A 26406-nucleotide genomic window follows, 5' to 3' on the forward strand; every position below is an offset into this window, starting at 1 on the left:
CCCCATACGTAGGATTACTATACATCAGCATTTACTTGTATATTTGAGCTTAGAAAATGCGATTGTCTATATTATGAGAGTAAATATTTTTGTCTGCAAACATTTTCCAAAATCCCCTGATTTGCCCGCATTTTCTGATCTCAAATAACTTATAGGATCTTCGTAATACCCTGATATGATCAATCGTGTTAGTAACAACACTCAACAGGGAATGTAAAAAATGGCTATCTTGAGATGACAGTCACTCGCTTAGAGCATCACGTCGGCTTCCTTTCCATTCTTTCCGTGTACAAGTTTCAGGTTCTTTGTATTGAGGTTTCCTATGTTAGTTTTTTAAGCTTAATGTTTTATAATTATGCTACAAAGCTAACAAACATGGTGATAATAATTTATGATTGAAATGGTAAAAATAAAATAAACTAGAGGAAATTAGGAGAATACCGGGAAAACCCACGGACACAGTGTTTGTCAACCAAGAAGCCCTCTTGACGCGATGTTGGGTTGAATCATCGATCCCACGCATCAAAGGTGAGCTCTTTACCACTAACCCAGCGCACTATCTTTGCTATGCTAGTATTTTGTAAACATATTGTCATATTTAAATAGTTACATGTAACGACACAGTGATTCTATTTCTTACTGTATTAGCTAAGTAAGCTAAAACTAACCCTAAGGCCTACGGAACCCGGAAGTTCAATACCACGTACACAAAGGCTCTCTATTGACTTCTATCCTGGACCCAATTTCTCCTTTGTATTCTATTTCTGAAGCATCCATCTTTATAGGTCTTCCTAATGGTCGTTTTCCGATTGGACTTCCAGTTTAAAGTTTTAAAGCGTTCCTACTTTCTTCCATTTTGGCTACATGACCTGCCCACCTGAACCTTCTAAATTTGATGACCTTAACAATGTTTGGTAAACGATATAAATTATGCAGTTCCTTGTTATGAAGTTTACGCAATTCTTACTGTATGATTATCCTTATTATATGCTTTCACAATATGCTAGGTAAGAACAGTGCATTCTAAACAGTTAATGTTTATATAACGAGTTAAGCAGGTAGAAGTATATCAGCATATTCCCATTTCAGAATGTGGTAACCCTTATAAGTGTTGAGTAAAGTGATCGTCCGTGGCCACATGACTATACAACTTAAACAATATAAAATAAAAGACCAACATTCATTAATCAACTTTCAATTCAAATCATATTATTTTCTAAATAGAAGCTTGAGTGTTTACAAGTAAGCGACAATTTTATGTCCGGAACGTCAAACCAAACTGTTTTTCCCTTATCTACTTGTAACCTGGGGCACATATGATGAGTGCAAATGGTGGTTTAGGCAAGTGCTTAAACTTTACAGTTAAATCCAATGCATCGGGACTACGTACATTGTCCCGTGGTTGTAGAATATCAGAGTAATATGTTAAGTAAAGCTGAAATATGTAACTTAAACACATATAATAAGAATCAAATTAGCACAAGTAATAGAAGAAATATGACATACTATATGCAGTTATAGCACATTATTTTGATAGATTTAATATGGTAGCGTATAGTCAATGAAACTTCTCCACAATTGACAACCTTGGCTCAGAGATAGAATACTCACTTCTGGTGAGTAGGGTTCTAGTTAGACTCCAGCTACCCGTCAAATGGACTTTATGATAGTCAAACACTGTGTTTCCCCTGTTTTCTTCTGCTTTCTTCATTCAATTATTTCGTTCACTATCAGTATCACCATTTCGCTTAGATTCGGAGCATGTTCGCATTTGTACTTTCTATTGTCTATTTTTTTATGTTCTTAAGGGTTTTATTCTGTAGTTTTATTAAGCGTTTTATTTGCATTCTGTGTATAACTTAATTGCAGTTTTTTTTTAAAAGAATCACTCTAGTAAGCCTTATATGGTTATAATGGTAGTACGTCCGTATGACCGACTGAATGTCTTCTTTTAATGGACAGCTAGAAGGTTTATCTAAGCCGAGTTCTTTCGTGGGATCAATCAGTCAACGTCTTTAAGACCAATGGTACTTTAATGATAGTCGTTCATATCTCATACATGGATATATGTGCTGAGATTTGAATTCTTTTAGGTTAAAAAAAAGTAAAATATTTTTGAGGTTGAAAGTTTTGATGTTAACTCCAGAAAATATTGGTTAGACTGAAACCCCACATACTTGGGGTATGAGAGAGTATATTAGAGTAGATTATTGTTACTTTTTGAACACTGATCCAAGCAGATGTGCTTATCAGAGTTTAAAAGGTTTTGGGTTATATCGCAAAATTATTGAGGAAGTTAAAACCTCACGTACTTGAAGTAAGAGAGGATGTATATATATATATATATATATATATATATATATATATATATATATATATATATATATATATATATATATATATATATATATATATAGAGAGAGAGAGAGAGAGAGAGAGAGAGAGAGAGAGAGAGAGAGAGATGTACCTGCTTACACTTATTTATTTGTAAAAAAATCTCTAATTAAAGAAAGATATATTTATCCCTGATCTTAACTAGATAACTGTTAAAGGGTTAAACTTGCGATGACAATTTTTAGAATCTACCTGTCACCTTTAGCCTAAATAACTCATATAAATATGTTCTACCTGCCTTACAATTCTTATAGATCTAAAGAGGTTAAATTACGTTGAGCCAATGTATTTTACAACTTAAATTTTGCAGATTACTAATTCCCAATCATCGTGAACATGAGTCTACAAAGAGCCTATTAAATGTGCTTTCAGTATCGAAGAAGTGTGTGCTACCCATAATAGCCACAATGGAATTTTCCAGATCCTAACTGTCAAATCAAACAAACTTTTTAATTTATTCAGACTTTTAACTTGTTAACTACTGGAACAATCCGAGCAAAGCGTGGTTTCGGTCAACAGCTATTAAAATCTCCATCAGTGCAGCAACAGTATTATAAAATTCTAAAATACTGAACAGATAAATTCATAAGCTAACATTAGCAATTAATTCTGTACCGTATAAAATAAATTTTGTACCCAAGTTGAAGTGGCGAATTGTTTCCCCATCCCGTCTCTCACCCACTTTCTTGGTCAATGTCGCCACCAAACCGTAAGCTAACAAGAACCTGCTACCAGCTATCCTTTCCATCTGCCTGAACTATAAAAACTGTCTTTCGCTACAATTTCCTACTTTTGAGTTGTTATGAAACACACACAGCAGAAGATCAAGCTGGGTTGCATAAGAGAAAGGTGTTACACTCCTCACTAGTGCTTTCAGTATCACAAATTCTTATTCCATCTAGATCTACAGTTCTACTAGTAAAAGCATAATTTTTATGTAAAAATTAAAATGGAAATGAAGTAAAATAATTTATTTCAAAAGTTTTTGAATGATAATTTCTTTAGAATGTTTAAAATAGACAGGTGTGTATATCAAAGCTGTTTAAGGATAAATTTACCACTCATTAATTATCATTAAAACCTCTTGATATGAAAACACCGTTTTCTTGAGAGAAGGGAACATCTTCAGAAGCCAACTCAATTTTGGAAAGACTCGTCCAGGAAAAAGGAAATAGAGATTGCAATCAAAATTAAAGTTTCAGATAAAACAATGCATTTTTTTTTAAATGCATATAATCTGCTGTTACTTTACACCCATGATTTGACTTTTACTTTTATCAGGCTTGTCAATAAGTAATATGGGTGAACAAGGGAAGTCATGGTGCAAAATATAGAGTGTCCGTGAAGTTACTGTGCACTATAAATGCATGTGTCTATGTCAGTAATGTTTGACCTCTGAACCAAATTGCAGTAATGTACTATACAATAATATCTCCGTTACGCTAACTTGGAAAGTTGTATGTAAACAGGTTTGTACGCCCGAAGTGGTCCGATTTTTACTATTTTGTTTGCACAAAGCGCTTCAAAATAGTTTCATGTTCAGTGCACACAAACTTTCCGGATACCTTCTAGATCTCTAAAATTTAAACCAGTTTCTTCTTCTCAGGTCAGCAAGCTTTTGATTGGTGAGACGAAACGTTTCATTCTTTCCTACACTGCAAAAATATAAGTAAGTGTTTGAACATGCTTTGGACATCTTTTTTTCGACCATTATTTAACATGGCAGAAGGTGTATCACTGTGATTAATTGTTGCCCTAAGAGTGTTCAAAATGTACCTGAGCTTCTTATTTGTCTAATGAGCATACAAGCAAAAACGATTTTTAAACATAGTTCGGACAACCTACAGATTACGTCACTCCTGAACACGAACAACCACAAATGACACATATTCAACTTTTTTTTAGATAAGTTCAGGCAGCTTAACAAGCATACACAACATACTTTGAACAATTAACATTGTGCAATTACACGTGATAAAAAGAAAAAAAGAGAGGTGTGGGATAGAATGTGGTTTCCCTTGCACAACAGCTGCTCGCTCTATTGCGGAGCTATCACAGCTCATTAAATAAATGGAGTAACGGGTAAATACTGGGTGTTTCTTTTAGAGGCGGAGAACTTTAAATTAAAAACACTGTTTTCTGTGACAGTTATAGTTCTGAGTTGTTTTGAGGTTAGTTTGGTTTGGCAATTCATCATGAAGAGACTTACACCGGAGTAACGTTTACAAATGGTACAACTTTATTTTGAAATCATACTTCAATTCGACAAACTCATTGGGCATTACCTGTATTTTACGCTGCTTGTAATCGTCCATCAGAGCGACTAATTCGAGAAACTATGGATCGTTTTTGCAATACTTTAAACGATAATAAGCATCCCGTAAGACGTCGCCACCGTTTGGTGCGCTCTATGGGTCAGTGGAATCATTGATCCATGTATTTTAAAAAAATAATGCTGGTCAGAACGTTACAGTTAACAGTGAGCGGTACAGACACATGATTACTAACTTTTTCGTACCTAAATTGCAATACATTAATGTTGCAGATATGTATTTTCAGCAAGACGGCGCCACATGCCATAGAACGCGGGTCACAATTAAGTTACTGAAAGAAACATGTGACGAACGATTAATTTTAATTTCACGAAATGAAACCTGTTAACTAGCCACCTCGTTCGTGCAATGTGACGCCATTAGATAATTTTCTATGGGGATATGGTAAAGTCGCATGTCTACGCAAAGAAACCATAAAAAAAATTGAGCACTTGGAAGCCAACTTTAGATGCGTTATTGCCGATTTACTGTGAAGAATGTGTAAAAATTGGACCTTCAAATTACGCCACGTAGACGTCAGCCGTGGTGGACACATGCCGAAATCATATTCAAATATTAATGCTATAAATGATCTGTCAAATTAAGCCAATTTCATGGATATTAAAAACATTTGTTCTGTGTTTGAATTCAACACAAAGTTCTCCGCCTCTAAATTAAAAAAAAAAAAAAACACTCTACACATCATTCATTCTAGCACTTCACTTTTAATGTTGATAACAATAAAGATATCTAGTTCAATATTTTAATATTGTTTAAATAATTAATAAGTTTCTCACCAGAATTAACGCTTTACTAACATTAACATTAAAATAAGTTGTAACACTTTAAATAACTTTAAGTTATTGAAACTATTACGACTTACTTTAATTTTAATAAATAAGTATATACTATGGTCCCAAAAGTATTAAGTATTTAAGTAATAGTTGTCTTCTACAGATCATATTGAACGGTACTGAGTAAAGTGAACTATGAAAGCGAAATAATTTACGTGAAGTACTTGTAGACAGTACTGGAATAAAGAGCACAGACTAGAATACATACAGACGAGCAACTTCCTATAGGCGCTATTGAAGTCAGTTTGGATCGTCTACACAGCGAAACAACCAATCAACGCTCTCGGTGGGCGAGATCAGTGTCGTCGTGTGTGGATGGCGCTGCCATCGGTCTTGGAACGTGACGTCATGGGTTGTCATAGTAACGGGCGGATTGTTTTCGTCTGCTTCGCATCTCAGTGTTAGATGTGGTGCAGAAACATCAGATAAGCTAATGTTCACTTTTTCTTGTACTGTCTCTGGACTAGACGTTCCATTCCAGCTTCTTTTTTATATATATTAATAGATTTTTCTTTCTTTTAAAGAGTCCAGTTTGAAAATATCTAAGTTCCGCGAAGTGCGCAAACAAATAAGGCTGTTCCCCAAATGCAACTAAAGGAGTGAAAGAGTAATAGGTACTTTCGAAATTTCCACGTAGGTGACGTCAGAACGACTGGTTAGTTCCGTCGTCGCGTGTTAGAGGCGCTACTTTCGCCAAGTTTCCAGTTTTTCGGTGAGTTTGCGGTCTGTATATTCTAGTCTGTGATAAAAAAAAAAGTTTCACTTATTTGATAAATCATTGGCCTATATCAGAAGCACAGAGCAGTACATACACTCTCATAAGCCAAAAGTTAGTCGCTGTATGTTTGAGCAATGTTCAAAGTATGTCCATAAAAATGTAACTGAATAGTGCTTTCAAAGTATTTTAAGATTGCTTGATGTGAAGCACCGATTTGCCTTGTCAGGGCACATTGAGTCAGACTTCTCATTTTACTGTAGTTTTCTTCTCAAAATCTTGTATTATTTCAATCCTGGCCCTCCTCTAGATGTCTTTCCTTCTACCACGATTTATTATTTATCAAAAGCATAATTTATAATTTGTCTAATCCTTAATGGGGTTGTAAAATTCGAATATTAATGAAGTCGTTAAATTGTTGACTTAACTTATTAAAATATAAAGTACTTAAATCGTAACAAACATTGTTTAACAGAATCTCTCATCGTATTACTCCTCCATTAACTGCATATAGTTAGCCTCAATTACAAAACCGTTGACTCTATCAAGTTACAATTCTTGTGTACACTTATCTTAAAATCCTTAAATGTTAAGACCAAAACCTAACTAGCCATTATAATTCGGTTTCGCCGTAACATCAAGTAAACATGTTACCGGTACATCTTCTTCTATAAATCGTCATTCTTGGCATCAAATGTAAATCATTCATTGTCAACCTAATTAACCTAACTATTTATTTTTCTTCACACTACTATCCTCATTTGCTGAGAAGCCTTTATCAAAAATTCTTCTTCTTCTTTTTTTTTTTTTTTTTTTAAAGACATTTTGCGTTTGTTCCTCAGCCCTAGATGTTCATGTACTTTTCCTGTCTGGAATTTTCCAGTTGTTTCTTCATCAACTAAAAGTGCAAATAGTTGAATTGTAATTCATTTGTCATTTTCTTTTCACTACTCCTGACTTCAGTGTTCCTTTTCGGTTAGCAAAATTCAATATATCTTATGTTCCTCTGATTAACTACTCAAATTGTATCCGCTGGCTTTATTTTTTTTCTATTTGATACTCTAGAAAATCATCTATGTTCCCAAATCGTCGTACTAGGCAGTAAACGTAAATCATTCATTGTCAACTACAGTAAATTAACCTATTCCTTCAAATACCAAATAATCCAATTTCCTTTTTCCGAAATATTTCAGTTTAATATCCCATAATTATACCCTTTATGCTAAAAAAGGAAGATAATGATTCAAGCGAGTGAATGATGATGGAAGAAACAGTGGAATAAGAAAGTGGAAGGAAACGGGAGTACCCCGAGAAAAATCACGAACACGATGTTGTCCACCACAAACTAACTTGACTGGAGATCGAAGCGCGGACCCAACGCACCAGACGTAAGTGTTCTGTCTTTCCGAAATACCCTCCTTCCCACCTACCATTACTAACACTCTTTCACTTAATTTCCTACCCACTACAGTAGCAGGGCCGTATACTAAGGTTATAATAAGTTAGCAACTACAAAATAAAACTGTATTTTACACGAGTAAAGCAAGTTTTATCAATGATATTGAGGATCAGTATAGTAAAGTAATTTTAAAATGATACCACTTTTTGATTGAGGTGAAAGGAAAGAACGTCAATAAGAGAATTTTGTAGGAAGTGCGTAATGGATCATGAGGAGATAGAATTCGGAGGAATAATTTATTATCGAGTAAAGAGAAATATTACATACACGAAACAGAAAAAGGCAACATAAGAAAAGAAACTCTTGAATGTAACACGAAACAGTCTTTTTCCATATGGTTAAATAGTGAGTTTTAAAGGTAATGTGAGCAGTAGCCTATATTCTTAAACTATTAATTGTATACTTTATATCGGGTGTTGCAAAATAAGTGTTACAACTCTTGGGAGGTGACTCCTGCCACTGAGACAAGAAAAAAAGTTCTCTTGAACTTTCGCCTATCGGACATAGTTTCGGATCTACAAGGTGCCGAAAGCGTGGGAAAATGACTTTCGGACGCCAATAGTTCGGAAACTATCCAACGTAAAGAGGGCGGGTAAGAAAATCACTGAAGAAGTCATACCTGCTGTTTAGAATTTTGCATGTTTCACAATCCTACCATGCACGCGCAAGGGATTCCCCAAAGGAACGTAGGGAGTCCCGGATAATCTGCCAAATGAAAATTGGTCTAAATGGATATGAATTGATAGGGTTTCTACCAGGTAACAATAATTCGTTTGTATTAAGTCGATATCTGGAACAAATACAAAATGGCGGACACCTTCATGCCCGTTGTGTGGTTGCATAATCGCCAGGTACGAATGCTGGCCAACAGTGACGTTCTGCATATATTAAGTGTAGCGAATTTGTACTCAAATGCTCTAGAAATGCTTCTGGAGTGTCGGTAGGGAACAACAGATGAAGCAGGGTGATTCACATGTGTGGAAACAATTAACGAAAAATGCCCAGAAATACACTCATACTCAGTAAACTTGAGTTCAAAGCATCGGAAATGGAAGGATTAGCGACAAGAACATGAAAGCCATTGTCAATTCACCAATAATATTCCCTCGAACCGATGCAATATGGTGTGCACGGTTGCATATCGATAAGGATGCAACAATTGAGGCCAAGTTGAAGTTGTGCAAGGTGACTAACTAAGAAACAGGGTAAACTAAATTAATGTCAGTAGTGGGATCGCATGATCGATATTGAAATGTGGCCAATGTGTGGTGATATTGATATGTAGCTAATGGACAACTCAAATAGTCCATTCCACCAGACTAGAATAGGATTGGTCCCCGAAAATAGGATTTGACACCATCCTTTCCCTGCTACCGAGACATGAACTCCAGAACACACGCTAATCATTCGAACATTCCGAACATTACAGCTAATCTGACATACCTTAAATTTATCTGCGTTTTCATATGCGTAGAATGCTAGCTGTTGTTTCTAAGTATTATACACACTACTCAAGTGGCTTGCATTGTAACCTTAAATCCCTGCTTTCATTGTAATAAAAGGAACTTAATGAAAAATGCAAAAGTACAAGAAATATATTCGCAGTACATCTCACAGGTGTTTTTCGTTAGTTTTACTACCTTTCTTTTCCATATGAAAGAGAGAACCTTCTGCTTGAAAAGAGCTTAAATTGTGTATTCTTAATCCCAACACAAGGTGCTACGTGATCCAGTTTAATCCGCTGATACGGTTCTGAGTGGTTTGGAATACGCAAGCAGTGTGTGTGCGTGTGTGTGTTGTTGGAGGATAGCAAAGAGGCTCCAGGGCAGCAACGAGTGTGCAGAAAAACGCTTTCTGTGCTAGGTTCCATTCGGCCGCTAGAGGAAAAGGCGTCCAGAGTCAGGTTCTCGTGGTCACCATTCCCATGTTTATCCTTCTCTCCCTTTTCTCTTTCCCTCTTTCTCTCTCTCTCGTCGTTTCATACGTGTTGTTCATGTTTCCCTTAGAATGCGTTTTCTTTCTTCCTTTTTTTATTTTCAAACCATGCTTTTCAACGCATTAGCCTCGGAATAAAGTTCCTTCGTTTTACCTAGAATACGTGTTTCCATATCACAATGCTCGTTGTGTCTAAACGCATACGCTATATCTAAACATAAAAGGAATATCTTAAGTGTCACTTGTTCTCCTAATAGCAATAATTGCTACAACATTAGTAGCGTTTAATGAAGAGAATAGAATGTCAATTTACATTATATATATATATATATATATATATATATATATATATATATATATATATATATATATATATATATATATATATATATATATATATAGCGAGTATTCTCAAAATGGCGCCCACGGATAACCGAGTGCTATTCTTCAGGTCAAAATAAAGTGAAAATATTATATAATTGTATGCTCTCCGGGACTGATTTTAAACGCTTTGAGAGATCAAAAATTCACTATGTGGTAACGTTGTAGGTTGACTTGAACCTATACACATTGTTATACGAATCCAACGTCGATTGTTACGTTAATATGTGATGCTAGTGTCAACGTATATCGAGTATTAGTCGTATTTGGAAAGAACCAATGCAATTATTTGATGGATTGGTAGATTTGCTTTATACTTCTTTATCTGCGATGATGTTAGCACATAGTGCAATTCGCGTCTCCAGACGAGTACCCGAAAGTTATAAAATTATATTATATTTCTCGCTTTATTTTGACTTGTAGAATAATGTTGTGAAGTCTGTGGGTGCCATTTTTAGAACGTAAAACACCTAATATATATATATAGGGGAGGGGGTAACGCGGGGGACGCACGATTATGGAATAAGAAGGTTTACATTGGGTGGACTAGCTACACGGCGTTAAATGTAACATTTTTTTAGATACGGTGTGTACAATATTGAAACAGGAAGCAAGAGATCTATCAGTTCCGGTTGTAATCAAATAAGTTGGAGGTATCATCTGTTCTCGAGAAGCTGAATCCATATTAAAACAAGTTTCTCGTTATCTCTCCAGAAAAAGTGCTAAAATTGAAATAATTTTTGGATTCCTGAATCCATATTAAAACCAGTTTCTCGTCATCTCTCCAGTAAAAGAAGTTAATATGGAATTTATTGTTAAATTCCTGAATCCATATTAAAACCAGTTTCTTACCTCTCCAGAAAAAGAAACTAAAATGGAATTCATTGTTGGATTCCTGAATATATATTAAAACCAGTTTCTTGTCTCTCCAGAAAAAGGAACTAAAACGGAATTTATTGTTGGGTTTCTGAATCGATATTAAAACCAGTTTCTCGTTATCTCTCCAGAAAAAGTGCTAAAATGGAAATTATTCTTGGATTTCTGCATCCATATTTAAACCAGTTTCTTATCATCACTCCAGTAAAAGAAGTTAACATGGAATTTATTGTTGGATTCCTGAATCCATATTAAAACCAGTTTCTTACCTCTCCAGAAAAAGAAAATAAAATGACATTTATTGTTGGACTCATTAATCCATATTAAAAACAGTTTCTTGTTATCTTTTCAGAAAACGAAGCTAAAATGGAATTTAATCTTGGACTCTTGAATCCATACTAAAACCAGTTTCTCGTTATCTCTCTAGAGAAAGCAAAACTTGTATTTATTTTTGGATTCCTGAATCCATATTAAAACAAGTTTCTCGTTATCTCTCCAGTAAAAGAAGTTAACATGGAATGTATTGTTGGACTCCTGAATCCATGTTAAAACCAGTTTCTTATCTCTCCAAAAAAAAACAAGCTAAAACGAATTCATTCTTGGGTTACTGAATCCATATTAAAACCAGGCTTTCGTTATCTCTCCAGAAAAATAAAGGTAAAATGGAATTTATTCTTGGACTCCTGAATTCATATTAAAACTAGTTTCTTGTTATCTCTCCAGGGACTCCTGAATCCACATTAAAAGCAATTTCTCGTTATCTCTCCAGAAAAAGGAGCAAGAATAGAATTTGTTCTTGGACTCCTGAATCCACAATTAAAATGTTTCCGCTTCTAATTACCATTCTTCCTCTGTAGAAATAATGAAACCGAACGTGTTAGCCAATTTTAACCAATTCCGGGTTTAGTAGAGACATAATTGTGAAGATGGAACCTATTCTTGCGGTACTGAATCCATTTCTAGAAACTATTTCTCGCTATCTCGTACCGCTTATGCTCTGATTCCTATCGACAGATAAATGGACGGACATAACCATATCTAGACTTCCAATACTTATGCATAGCATGCTTTGGACATGTGAAGCGAAGACACCATCCTTGTGGGTAATTCTGGATGTTCTGTAGTAACATACGAATAGGATCAATATATGTTGGAAGCTGAAAATTATGTGCACGTATAAGTCAGCTCATGCTTAGTTTACTCCAGCGTTGCGTAAGTGAAAGTGCCATGGACAAATAGCTTAAAACAGAGAGTGGCTTCTACGAATAAGGCACTTACAGTACAGAGATGTATTCAGAAGAACGAACCATGCTTAAAAGGATTCCAGCTGGCTGAAGCGAGGAAGATGACGGAAACGCTTTACAGATGAGAGTTTGTCTCTCCGTTTATACAGGAAACCATAACCCCCTTTTTTTGATTCTAGTTTGTAGTTTACTCGTCAACATTTAAACTTGATATTTCATGTAGCTTTCAGCAGCTTTTCATTCATCTTGAAGCCTTAAGTTAAACAGTAACACCGAAAGATCATATAAGTCTGCAATTATTTAGGACCTAATAATACCTCTCTCTGTTATAGTTGCTAGCGCACGATCCTTCTGTTTACGGAGTCCCGGGTTCGATTGCCGATAGGTCACTTGGATCCCACGTCAAGCTGCAGTTTTGCACCTCATATAGACTCAATGTAGACAGGTGCGCTAAACTTAAGGGAAAAAAAAAACTTTTCCATTTTCTTGCTAATGTGGTACATGCACTAATTACAACTTGCCCATATTCAAAACCAACATTGATCGATTAGAGATTTTATTATTATTATTTGCGAAAATTTGAATAAGTTCTAACTTCAACTTTGATAGCTCAAACCTCAAGATGTCAAAAGACCTGCACATATTATATTATTTCATATGCGTACTGATTTCGTCTAGCCCTACAAGTATATGAAGAATAACCCAAAAGTAATGATAATCGGACATTGTAATACACACAAAAATCCAAATAAATTGATTTCACTTCTCTATTTCCTTAATAGTTATTAATATATAATTTCTGAGAGAGAGAATTATTTGAATACCAGCAATCGAGGTGATAATACGAAAATGGAGAAAAACAAAGTGAAAATTACGATCAAGTAACTTGGCTTGTAAAACCTTTAACTGCTTGAACTGCTTGAATAAACACTCTATTTCTAGATCTTGCCTCCAGTGTCTTTTACATCCTTCCTGGAAAAGCCCATGGGCAAGAAATTTGAAGACGATAACAAGGTGAAGGCCGCTGCGAGGTATTTTGGGAGAGTCAAGACGAGGATTTTCTTTTTCTATTAGTATTCAGGGTTTAGAAAAGAAAAGATTGACTAAACGTATCGACTTGTTAGGGGATAATGAAAAAATTAATATAATTTTAAAACATGACTGTCATACTCATTATCATTATTTTTGGTTCACTCCTCGAGCTTCCTTGTGGCTAAGTGGTTACTGTATGCGCCTTCGGAGTGAAGGCCCTGCTTCGATTCCCAGCGGAGGTGCGTGTGGTTCGGATCTCTCGTTAAGCTGTACGATCATGTCCCATATAGACTTGCTGCTGAAAGTAACACTAATCTGAAAATATCAAATCAAATCACTCCTCATACCAAACTTGGTCAAAAACAGATGAATTTAATCGTTTGCGTAACTATCGATGTGATTAACATTTCTTTAGAAAAATTGAAGGAAGAAGAAATTAAAAAAACTGTCCGTTAAATTACAGTTCGCACTTTGAAAGCAATTCGTTTCATAAAACAAACAAAAAATATCATGTTGCAAATTGTGAAGATCTTTTAAAATTATCTAGAATAAAGAAAGACATCCGAAGAGTTGGTGAAAACAGCTACAACTAAATTAACTTAACCTAGAATACAAACACAGGTCCTTCCTCAAATACTTGGTCGCAATCTACCAAGATACCATCCCTCCCCCTCGAAAAAAAAGTAGTAGAAAAGAACAGAGTTGGTTGCGATAAAACAAAGGTAAGTTGCTTTCTAGAATATGTTGTATTCACTTTCGGACCTTCTTTTTCTGTTCTTAAAAGCTCATTCTGGTATTATTAAGGTTTGATTATATCACTTTAACGAACAATTACGCCTCTTCTTCCCCCCCCCTCCCAAAAAAATGCATGCAACCTGTGACATAATACCTACTTGTAGGCAATATAGTCAAGAAGTTTGGTTTCTGCTGCGATAAATCTTTCACGATTTTAAAGCCGTATATTAAATCATTTAGCGCGTTAAGTCTAAGTATGCACATACAACCTAGAATAACATGGAAATACACTAATTTAACTGATCTACTAAAAATTTAAAGTTATTTAGAAATGTATACATTCATAAAGAGAAAGCCTGAATAAATGATAAATTTAACCTATGTATGTAATTTTGTAGATGAACAGTTGATTAAACTTCATATTTCTTTTTTTCTCTTTTTCCATTCTTCTTGACATTTCTTTTTTTCTTTTTTATCTTCACGCTTGTATTGAGCTACTGGGTTTATTCTAGCGATAAATATGTTAATATTTATTTATTTTATTCCTATTCAATTTTGTTTTTTTACAGAAAATTATATAAACGAAATTTTCAAATAAATGAAATCCAAACTATTTAAATAATTTATTGTTTCTCCTCTTTAATATATTATGTGTGTTGGAAAAGTAATGGGACATGATTTTTTTTCTTTACTAATCAAGGTCATCACTTTCAAAATATTCTCCTTGGACAGTTATACAACGATGGTGGTATTGTTTCCCCTCTTCGTAGCAGTGCTGCAAGGCCTGCTTCCTGGAGTACCGTTTAGCTCATAAGTTAAGCTCTTCTGGATTTTATTCAAACTATCAAAATAACGCCTTCTTCAAGTGATTTTTGAGCCAGGGGAATAAAATATGTCACAGAGATTGAGATCCGGCAAACAGAGGGACTGAACAATTATAGGAATGTTTTTTTCTGCCAAAATTTTATTCATGGAGAATGCCTTGTGACATGGTGCGTTGTCGTGGTGCAGCATCCAAGTGCGTGCAATGCCTAGTCACACGTGTGCCACCCTTTTCCTAAGTCTTTCAAGAACTTCCTGATAAAAAGTGATTGAATGTTTGTTCTGGTAACACATTTCTTGTAAACGATCTTCCTACTGTCAAAAAAATAATGAGCATTCATTTGATTTTGAATTAGCTCAGTTTCGCTGGTTCGTCTTCCTCTTACCCACAGGTTTATAAAAAAAACGACTTGTGTTATCTGAACGCTTGTGCCCTGAAGAGGGAATGTTCTCCTTAAGCCCTTTGTAACTTATCATAAGTCAGAATAGCAAATTTGTCAAGTTTTTCAAGAAATTTGATGGTACAACGTTTTTGAAATTTTTGCCGGTCCATTTTCGTAATTAATCTCACAAACACAACTTCACTTTAAACGCTCTCAACAATGGTGTAGCCATTTCAGTAGTTTCAATCTTGCACTAAGTCAACAGCAAGGGTTAGATTAACTCCTTGACAAGGGTTATATATAAGATGCACTAAATGTTACACTTTAGAAAAAAACTTCAATCGAGCTTTGAATTCAAGGGCTACTTCTGCGTTAAATAAGAAATCTGCATTATTGTATATACAGACTGTTACCAAAATAATGGAAACACTCTAAGAAAATGCAATATAACTCCCTAATACGGTATTGCGAATTCATAAGCCTATAGAACATCTCTGATACGTCGTGGAATGAAAATATGCATAACGTTAACAGTTTCCAGATGAATATTGTAACATTCATCATGCAATGCAATGTTCAGTCCTTTGAGCGAGGGGGGAAAGGATAACTGATCCGCAGTCTGGACTCCATAACTGACCACAGGTGATGAATAATATTGAAGTTCTGCAATGAAGATTCCCAGTGTAGCTCATCCCAATGATCGTTAAATCACGCCCCAATAACTCCAGCAGCATAAATTGGAAAATCATCACATTGAAAATTGCACCATTGACTGGAAACAACATCTGGACTACAGGATGAATGTAATCAAAATTACTCACGTAATTACTCGCAATAATCTGGCTTCTGAGTATAACCACGGAAGCCACAAAATACTAGGGAATTCACAACTTCACAGCCTTAGAGATATGGCACGTGTTTCACGGTAAGGAACAGATAGTTTGGAGCCCGCAAGTTAAACCCAGTTTCATAAGTAAACCAAATGGGCCGGAAAAAAACGAAAAATTCCATTTTCAAACTTTTTAATGTGTTTCAAAGTGAATAAATACATAAAATCTTATGTATTTCTTTAAAAAAAAACTACAAGAAACATCAGGTAGTAGATGGGTACTTGACATCTTTTTCTGCAACCAGTTTTTGGATCTCTAGAAACATGCTGCTTGCACTAGCGATCTTTAGAACAGAGGCCAAATAATGTCTGTTAATCTTGATCTCGCTAATAACCTGTTTCTATTCGAAGTGAGGAGAGTTGTTCGTACTGATACGTATTAAAGATTATTGAAAACTCATATAATGCAAATTTGCGGACTTCTGGGAACCGCAGAAGCAAAAAATCGTGTAAACATTCCTTATATTTAAAAACAATAAGTAAGTTACACTGTAAGGTAGGGGGCCCAAATTTCGTCCACGTGCCTAATTTCGTCACCTTCAGTTTCACGTTGTTGTTGGTAGGAGCGCTGTCGGTGCAGCAACATTTGTGCAGGGGAAGGCAAGCGGGGGCAGTTGTGAGAGTGTAGCGGTCAAGGACGCGTGTGCTGTTGTTTGACGAGGAAACGTGTGATTTTTGCGAAGGTGAGTTCTTCCAGTGTTGTTCATATTATTCTATTGTATTTGTTGGAAGTATTGGTTTGGTACTGTCCACATGTCAGTGGTGTAAGTAGATGACAACAGCAATATTTGTATGTGTTTAAGTGTCACAAGGTATTTTTGTTAGGAAGGTAGGAGTTGTTCCTAATTTCGTCCCCCTGTATGTTCCTAATTTCGTCCCCCTGTATGCTCCGAATTTCGTCCCCTTATTCCCAGGGGACGAAATTAGAAACTCACACATACATTCCATTTTTTTCAGATGGGTGCCCGGAAACAATGGAATAAAGATGCTATGAGGACTGCGATTGCTGCAGTGCGGAAGAAAGAGTTGGGATACAAAGCAGCCAATAAAATGTATAATGTTCCTAGGGCGACATTGAAAGACTATGTGAAGAAAGGTGGACATTTAAGTGGAGAAGAGTTGGTAGCGAAGACAATTGGCAGGAAACCAGTGCTGACCCCCAACTTGGAGAGAGAACTTGTTGAATACTGCATGGTCATGGAGAAGCACTTTTACGATGTAACACTGAAAGATTTACGACGCATGGCCTATCAACTTGCTATTCGGAACAACATTCCACACCCGTTTTCAGTAGAAAATAAAACAGCTGGACGTAAGTGGATGCGTCTATTCTTTAAAAGACATCCCGAAATCTCAATTCGAAAACCTCAATCTCTGTCACTTGCTCGGATTGAAGGATTCACCCCTCAAAGTGTTGAACAGTTTTTTGCTCTGTTAAAGCCAGAACTGAAAAAAGTGCAATTTAACGCGGTCAAAGTGTTCAACGTTGATGAGACGGGCATTTCGATCGTGCAACACAAAGCTGCGCGAATTGTGGCCATGAAAGGAAAATGCGAGGTGCATAAAGTGCCCTCTGCTGAGCGCGGTTCGTTAATCACTGTGGTGATCTGCATGTCTGCTGCTGGACAATTTGTGCCCCCCATGATGATTTTCCCAAGACAACTAATGAAAAGTGAACTGATGGATGGGGCACCACCAGGAAGTATCGGAGCGGTTCACCCGTCTGGATGGATAACGGCCGATCTGTTTGAGAAGTGGTTTCAACATTTCTTGTTGATCACAAAACCTTCAAAAGAAGACCCCGTTGTGTTAATTGTAGACTGACATTATTCACACACGCGTAACATCAATGTAATAGATGCTGCTCGCGAACATGGAGTGTCAATAGTTTGCTTGCCTCCTCATTCTACATCGAAACTGCAACCGCTTGATGTTGCTTTCATGTTTCCCTTTAAGACGTATTATGGTCAAGGCATTGAAAGTTGGTTGAGTAACCATCCTGGTCGCACAGTTGGCAATCTTCAGGTAGCTGGTTTGTTCCGTGAAGCATATGAGCGTGCTGCAGTCGTACAAACAGCTGTCAACGGATTTTGCAAAACGGGCATTATTCCATACAATCCGAATATTTTTAGTGAAGCGGATTTTCTTGGCCATCCACAGTCTGACACCAAGCATCAGGATGGAACTAATAATCCCGATGATATGATCCGTTCTTCTGACCAAGCATCCACCAGCAAGCAGTTTCAAAACCAGCAGCCAGCAGTTACTCCTCAAAACATTAGGAACGTTCCAGTGATCCAACCAACATCTACGAGACGAGGTACAGCAACTGTTATCACCAGCTCGCCTCATAAGAGAAAGATTGAAGAAGGTATGGCAAAAAATCGCTCGAGACATTCGAAGACACGTGTTCAATCTACTAGTGCCAAACAAAATTGCGGGAGACCATCCTTCCGCAAAGCCAAAGAAGACACGACAAGCGACAGTGACTCCAGCTGTGACATTCCATATGCCGACTCGTCTGACAGCTTTAGTGAGGATGATGCTTATGCTCAATGTACAATTTGTGGGGGGGGGGGGAAATATTCTACAGATAGACATGGTGAAACGTGGATCCGCTGCTCGCAATGCCTTACATGGCTTCATGAAGCTTGTTGTGGTGCTGAACGCCGTGCTACATTCATTTGCCGGGTTTGTTTAAATGGTTAAATCCTCATCTTATCCTGATAACCAGTTTTTCTATAATTCTATTTGCACTTGTTTTACTTGTATTTTCCTTAGTTCATTTGTTTGTAGTTTGCTTCGTTACACGTAAAAGTTAAAAGTACATCATCATAGTCAGCTACACATGTTCACTTTTCTGCCTATTTTTTGTAACTAGTTAAATAAAACTGCTTATTACGAAAGAAACCGTAACGTTGTACTTTCTTTTAAATTTTAATGGGGGACGGAATTAGGACCACGTTTTTGTTTTTGGACAGATTGCAATACTTTTGAAATCATATTGTAAAAATAAAACTAAATGCTGATACACGCAACTCATCTTGGCTACCCAAGAAAGGAATAGTCACTATAGATAATGTGCAAGTTTGGCTCTCCTAACCTATATCCTGCAGCCTCAAGGTACGAAAACATGACTAGGGGACGAAATTTGGGCCCCCTCCCTTATATTCTTGTAATTATCTTGGAGTGAACAAGAACCACAAACAAATGAGTCAAGGGCCACATAGGAATAAGCTTTCACCGCCTACCATACATAAGCATGACTTGTTGTTGTAATAAGGAGAGATTGGACCGTGTTATGCGTTTTCAATCATCCACGGTACACTTGACATGTTTTCATCTTCATTTTACTCTCGATAAACCATTCTTGGCAGTGATTACCGGTTTCAAATTGGAACCGGGCTGCAGATGTTCCAAATATGCATCACTGATTATTTTGTGATTGTCGCAATAGGCATTTCCACGTGCTGATTGAGTTATGTAGTGACATTAGGCGTATAACCTCGACAGACTTTAGTTCAACGTTCTTCAGTGCTCGCCCTGTACCTAGGATCTTTCGTCTACTGTCACCCTTTGACGATAATGTTTTGCCATAACTACTGTAGATTGTTTTAATCTTCGACGCTGTTCTTTGCAACATATCAAGCATGCTGGGCATCTTAGAACACAGACGCCTAACCGTACATCCAGAATTTCACTTTTCAGAAACTGAAGACTTCCTCCAATCACCATCATCCACATCTGCCCACTTTAACATACACCTAACTTCTAAACCACTTAAATACTATAATTGACCAACTAACACTTCACTAAGAATCTCGTTCAGAGCAGCATGCACATTCTCAGCTTTCCCACTTTACACGTCTTAGGTGAAGCAAAAAACATGTTTGTTTAATTGTTGAGGTTAAATATCCCTTTTCAGCATCAAGGTCATATGGGACGTGTCCGTATAATTTAAAGTGAAATCAGAACCACTGTAAGGTGTTCAAACCACTCCTTCCCATCGGGAATCGAACCCGTCATCACTTGCACCGAAGTCGCACGCAGGTATTGCTGGAAACCTAAAAATGTATCCATTATTTTGATAATAATCTGTATTATATATCCAAATGCCTACGAAACTTCCTTACAGATACGTATGAGAGAGAATCAGAGACTAAGGTTACAAGATCGATATTTCTGGAGTTTCATCTGTTATAGAGGAATGAGGAGTGTGCGGTAATTTTAATATATGGAGTTTGCAACTATGAAGAGATTCATCCAGTCGCCGCCTATGGCGCTAGTTGTAGGTAAACACAAATGGCGACCCGTTTGGAAAACTGGCTTCGCGAAAAAGTCCGCTGAGTTATTCGATTTCTGTGACGCACAGTGACTGCTGACTGATACTGTGAGATTTTTACACGATTGCATGAAGTAGTCACGAGGAAACGGCCAGGACTTCTCAAAAAGGGCGTCGTCTTCCTTCACGACAATACGCGAACGCATACAGCCCAGGAGATCACCAAGCTGTTGAAGCAATTTCGCTAGGACATCTTCGACCACCCTCCCTACAGTCCGGACCTCGCTCCAAGCGACTTTCACTTGTTCCCACACTTGGAGCACGTAGGAGGCTGTCGTATCGCTTCAGGTGAGGAGGTGAAACTCTTCGTCACAACCTGGCTGAACACGCACGGACAGAATTTAAAATACAGCTAATATAGCTTTATTAAAGAATGTTGCACAGGATATCAAACACCTGAATAGCGGATGTTATTAACCAGTCATAAAATTTTGCAATAAAGTTGCACAGGTGTAAATTCTGCTGCTTCCGGATCTAACCAGGCCACCAGGATATCTGAAAATGGGACGCCTAATCAGATTGGGTCTCAGACCCAGGTAACCCAAACGACCTGCTGACTCGCGCAATCCTTTTTATATACCGCAAAAATAAGCAAATTCGACTTTAATTCACAACATGATACTTTAGTTTTACCTATGCCACAAAGGATCAAACTGTGGGATGCCATTCAACTTACTAAAGACGTTCTCATGAGATTGAACACCTGCGGGGCGATCGTTATGTGGTTCCTAAGACCATAGCTTTGTGACCTCCCTCCGTTCATCTCCTCAAAGGCGAACCTTTCAAATATTCATCTTTTGTTTCTCTGTATTCCTCTTAGGAAAGACTTTTATCTCACCTGTATCCTGGAGGCTGAATTCTCGAACAAAGACAATAAATGCAAATTTGAATTCAGACGCATGAACGCTGAAAAAAATGACAAAGAATGGACTATTTCTTTCGTTGTTATTATCCCAACACTATACAACAAGGAATTGTGTCCTTTGATGTTTCTTGGAGAGAAAGGGGATTGTTTTCTCGTTTTTTTTTAAAGAAGAAACACAAAGGTCTTCAAATGGAGAGTGAAGGACGCCTTCAAGTTATATGGATTCCCTTTGTTCTCAAGAACGTTGATAGGTGGCTGAGGAATCAATTTTGAATTATGATGCTTCTCAGGAAAAAATATTCTCTTATCTCGTAGCAGAAGATTAAAGTATTGATATAATTGCGACCAAAGTTTGCACACAGCATTTATGTTATTATGACAAGTACCTCTTTTAAAGATCTTCTATCTTTATTTTAAGGCTTAAGTTTCAAACAATTTGTCAACCGATTCAACTAAAAATACAAATAAATTTTACAAAGTGACACCCACGAGGAATCCAGACCCTCCGCTAAACTTCTTAACTCAACATACATTTGTACATTTTCTCACAAAAAAAGATAAAAAACTATCCGTGTTTAACTGGAAAATGATTGATGTAGCATGAAAATTTGATCTTATACGTATTTCATATTTACTCTTTCCCTTATAAAAACAATCTAGTTCTATAATTTTTTTTCTGAAAACATAGGTGGAAGTATAATTAACATTACTTATAGTCTTTTCAGGTGCGGAATAATACCTGTTCAATACTACATATACGTAATAGTTTCGAGTATTGGATACCCCCTCAAGTTTAAATCCCTCTCACCAAAAATTTCTGGGTACGCACCTGGTCTAACAACTTCCTTAAGAAATCACTACATTGGTACATTACAATCTGACTCAACTGGCTCAACTTATTTGACTTAGAGAAGGCATTTGACAACGTTCGACTTTTCAATTCAGGCCCACACCCAAGGTGGTAAATTTCTAGGGGCGGCATATTAAAATTAATCGAGATTGAAGTATTGTGTGCGAAAATAAAAAAAGAGACTGTCCTGTCCTCAAAAGAGAAATTTGAGAGAGATCTGTAGTGAAAACAATGGTATCAGAGCACAACAGTTTTCTCCTTTTGTTAGAATATGGACAATAAGGAAGGGGTGCGTTTCTTTGACCCAGGGTGGTAAAACACCTAAATACGGGCCTGCCTGAATTATTCATAAAGTAAAACACCAGAAAGGCACAAAAAGCATAACTTACGACATATAGCTAGTACCCCGAAAAATGATGGTTACCTAAGAATCAAGATAAGATTACTTTTAAGAACATAATTGGGTTCTTCCCGTTGGTCTAGGGGCCAGTACGTGTGTGTTTGGTATACGTGGGTCCGGGTTCGATTCCTGGTGAGAGGGCACAACTAATCGAAATTCATAATCATTCAATTTCATTAATCATCCTTGTTCTTTAGCCTAAAGTGTAGTACGTAAAAAATCATTTTCCAAAAGCGTAGTTTTATGAACAGACATAAGATCACTTGTAGTATGTAAACTGAAGCATGATTTTTGAAACTTAATGATCATAATCATCAAAAGCATTATGTGATTATTGTCAGGTCATTTGCTGCAACTAACAGTGAGAAGTTTCCATGTACCACAGTTTTCAGCGAACTTCTTTGTCTTCATGTACGATTTTTTTTCTACCTTGATACCGTTCAAGAACTGTAGCCTCCTTCACTCCATTTCTGTGTTTTTGTCTACCATACCTTCTAGCACGACCCCCATGATACAGTTCCTTGTCAGTGTCGTTTTCTCTTTTCAATTATATCTATGCTTATTCTTTCCTCCCGCATCATTTCTAACACCTTTTCATTTGTTTCTCTTTCGACCCAGCTAATTCCCTCCATTCTTCTCCATGCTCATATTTCTAAATATTCCAGTTTTCTTTCTCATTTGGTTTATTTCTTATTATTTCACATTCACTTCACAATAAATTTAAAATTAGGTGCCAGTTTATTTATTCTATTAAATTTATTAAATATCTATATAATATCTATTAAATTTATTAAGTTTTATTTTCATTAAAAACGGTAAGTGAGGCAGTTCAAGTATGAATATTTTAAAAAGAGAAAAAATGTTCTTAAATGACTTTACTGAAGTCAACTGCAGCTCTGTGAGAAACAGACCAACAATTAAAATAACATCACGGCACTTGAAATTTAACGTTTTCATTATCAGTTCAGATATTCAACTTACAGCGATATAAAGTCTTCATTGCGCTAAGTGTAGGAATGCGCACGAGACGAGTCGAGACAGGATTTTCCTGACAAAATTCGAGTCGAGACAGGGCTCTTCCAATAGAGAAATATACATTTTTCGACTCGAGACATCACTTTTACAGCACATTTTCGAGACGAGACAGCCACAAATCTTGTCTCGTGCGCATACCTAGTTAAGTGTAGAGTTGTTATAATTTTTTGATCCAAAATACGGACAGGCCTTAAAATGACGACCTACCAAAGATACGGTGCCCAAACACAAAACAAATATTTTGAAATTTCTTACCTAATGATCACCTTTCTTGGTTATCACCAAACAATATGCTCGACTGTAATACTTAAAACACTATTGAAAACTTACCAGTTTTATAATTTTTTTCATTAACACAAACATAATAAATCATGTCATTAAATTACGTATATTAAGTTTAACCAAAAGAACCCTGGAATGGAAAAATGAGACACTTTTCAAAAACATAACCTACTTTATTAATAGTAACTAAAAATATGTTATATGATGAAAACACAATTCTTTTCTCCCGGGATTTTAGCGATTTCCGACTCGGAAATTTTCGGGTAGCTCCGAAAACTGTAAAATACGGACATTCCCTAATTTCACGCTTTGTACGATACGGACACGGACCCAAAAATACAAACAGTCCGTACAAAATATGGACATATGGCAACCCTAGTTAAGTGACCAATTTCGTCTTTAACTACATAATAAATAAAACAAAGAGTAACTTAAGGTATTTTTAAATGTTCGGGTATTATTATACGTTTCTTTTACGAACTTCTATTTTGAATATATATACACATGAAAGTCATTCCCACTTTTTTGTTATGCGTCATCCTACTTGTACTTGCAAGGTTAAAAATTGGACATTCTTTTCTTTATGTGGGATAAAAATGTACATCTATATGAAAAATATTTAGCCTGTTCATTACAATTCCTTGCAGTTGCAAGTTGCATATTGGATACTTCCTAGTAATATTATATGTGAGAGATGATATATTGATCTAGGATGGGTTAAGCGCCAGCCTTCAATAGCGTCTCCAACAACAGAGGTGGAATTCAGGTCTATTGGATGCATAACTGGCCGTTGTTTGCCGACTCACGAGAATTCCAATAATGCTCCAGTAAAGGCGAGAAGCAAGTAAGCACCTGGAACAGCTATTCATATCCACGAGCAGAAACTAACTTCATAAAACTTTAATAAGGCTCAATTTCAAACGGAAATGCAAATAACTTAATTGGTAACGACACATTATTACGCAACGATATAAGCGTAACATATGATATCATAGATGTTTCAATGAAATTAAATTAAAAGTTGCTACAATTTTAAGAATGTATTATTTCTGTGTAATATTCTTTTCAGTTTCCATCATTCTTCGATTAAGTTAATTGCATATAGTGAAGACAATAATTAATTTTCATAAATAAAGACAATAATTAAGTTTTGGCAGAGGTCTGCACTGACTCGGGCCGGGTACGGGCCTTAAATTTTTACATATACAACCATATTTCTCAGGCCTTTTCGGGCCTAACTTTGTAAATATATTATCCAACGATATTTATGGGACCGTTATTTCTTTAGAACTTTTAAACACAACTGCAAAATTAATCCTCTAATTGTTGTAAATAAATATACAATTTTGCGTTCATTATTAAGTTTCTGTAATTCGGGATTATTTCGGGTTCATTTGATTATCACACAGGCTCGGGCCTAAAGGCTAAAACATATCTCGTACTCGGGTTGGGCTTCTCATTATGAACTCACGGGCCGGGTCGGGCTCCCGGACTAAAACTTCCGGCCCATGCGGACCCCTAATTTGTAGTTATGTCTTATATTTTGTGGTTGAGAGATTAAAAAAAAATTTTGACAATTAATTAAAAATAAACTCAATATAAAGTTTACGATATTGTTAGTATTTAAAAAAAATACCCAAACTTGATACATTAATCGCTTTACGCATTACGGAATTATACATAAACACACACACACACACACACACACACAGAATTATCACCTGTTGGGAAGCTACATCGTGTAGTTTCAAAAACTGACATCAGATCCTGATAAAGTTTATACGGAACCTGCGAAAATGTACAATCTTTAAAAGTAAAGAAAGAATAATAATAAATAAAATTGGTAGGTCTACCTCCATGGGCACCCGAAGAAACTTTTCTAGGGGGCGGGGGCTCAAATCCCTGGTTGGTATATTACGTTTGGTATTTTTTATTGGTATTAAGAAAATCTTAAGAAATATAATACATTTTCGTGAGCCAGGAGGAGAGGGCTCGGTCCCCAACCTGCCTTCACCTTCGGGCGCCCATGCCAACATCTATGTTGAAGTAATGCTTACAGATGAACACAATGAAGTTGATAAATTATCATATTTAATATTGTCAGCCGCTAAAGAGTTTCATGGTGTAATGCCGACGACTACAATTACATCCCAATGAAATTTATATGCAATCACCGTGGAAGTGTATGCACCTTCAAACAAAAAATAAATAAATAAATAAAATAAAAATAAAATTAAGTTAAATTAAAAAATTGTGAATTTATACCGAAGTTGTGCGTAATCATATACACAGTTCTGGTATAAACAATTTTCACCGTTGAGGAGTTTCATTGTCTGGGTACGAATACTATTGTTAGATCCTCATGAGATTTATATGGAATTACCTGAAACAATACTCTTTCCAATGAACAAAAAGAAAATCAAAATCGGTGCACACCTACTATATCGAAGTTGTGTGAACATATATTTAGTCTACAATTAATAAATATATATATATAGTTACTAATAAATATATAAATACTTAATAAATAAATACAGGGTGGCCCAAAAGTAGGTGTACAGTCCCGTACTGATACGTCATGACATTTTATATCATTTACCT

General features: G+C 36.2%; 1 protein-coding gene across 1 annotated transcript; it reads left to right on the forward strand.

The window, feature by feature from the left end:
* Nucleotides 1–16988: 16988 nt before the first annotated feature.
* On the forward strand, nt 16989–17855 carry LOC145666224 (uncharacterized). Its single transcript, XM_081733290.1, has one exon. The coding sequence runs from the start codon at nt 16989–16991 to the stop codon at nt 17853–17855; it is 867 nt and encodes a 288-aa protein (XP_081589416.1).
* Nucleotides 17856–26406: the final 8551 nt, after the last annotated feature.

This window comes from Thermobia domestica, chromosome 12 (assembly GCF_964235325.1).
Source record: "Thermobia domestica chromosome 12, izTheDome1.hap1.1, whole genome shotgun sequence".
In the NCBI taxonomy this organism is placed as follows: domain Eukaryota; kingdom Metazoa; phylum Arthropoda; class Insecta; order Zygentoma; family Lepismatidae; genus Thermobia; species Thermobia domestica.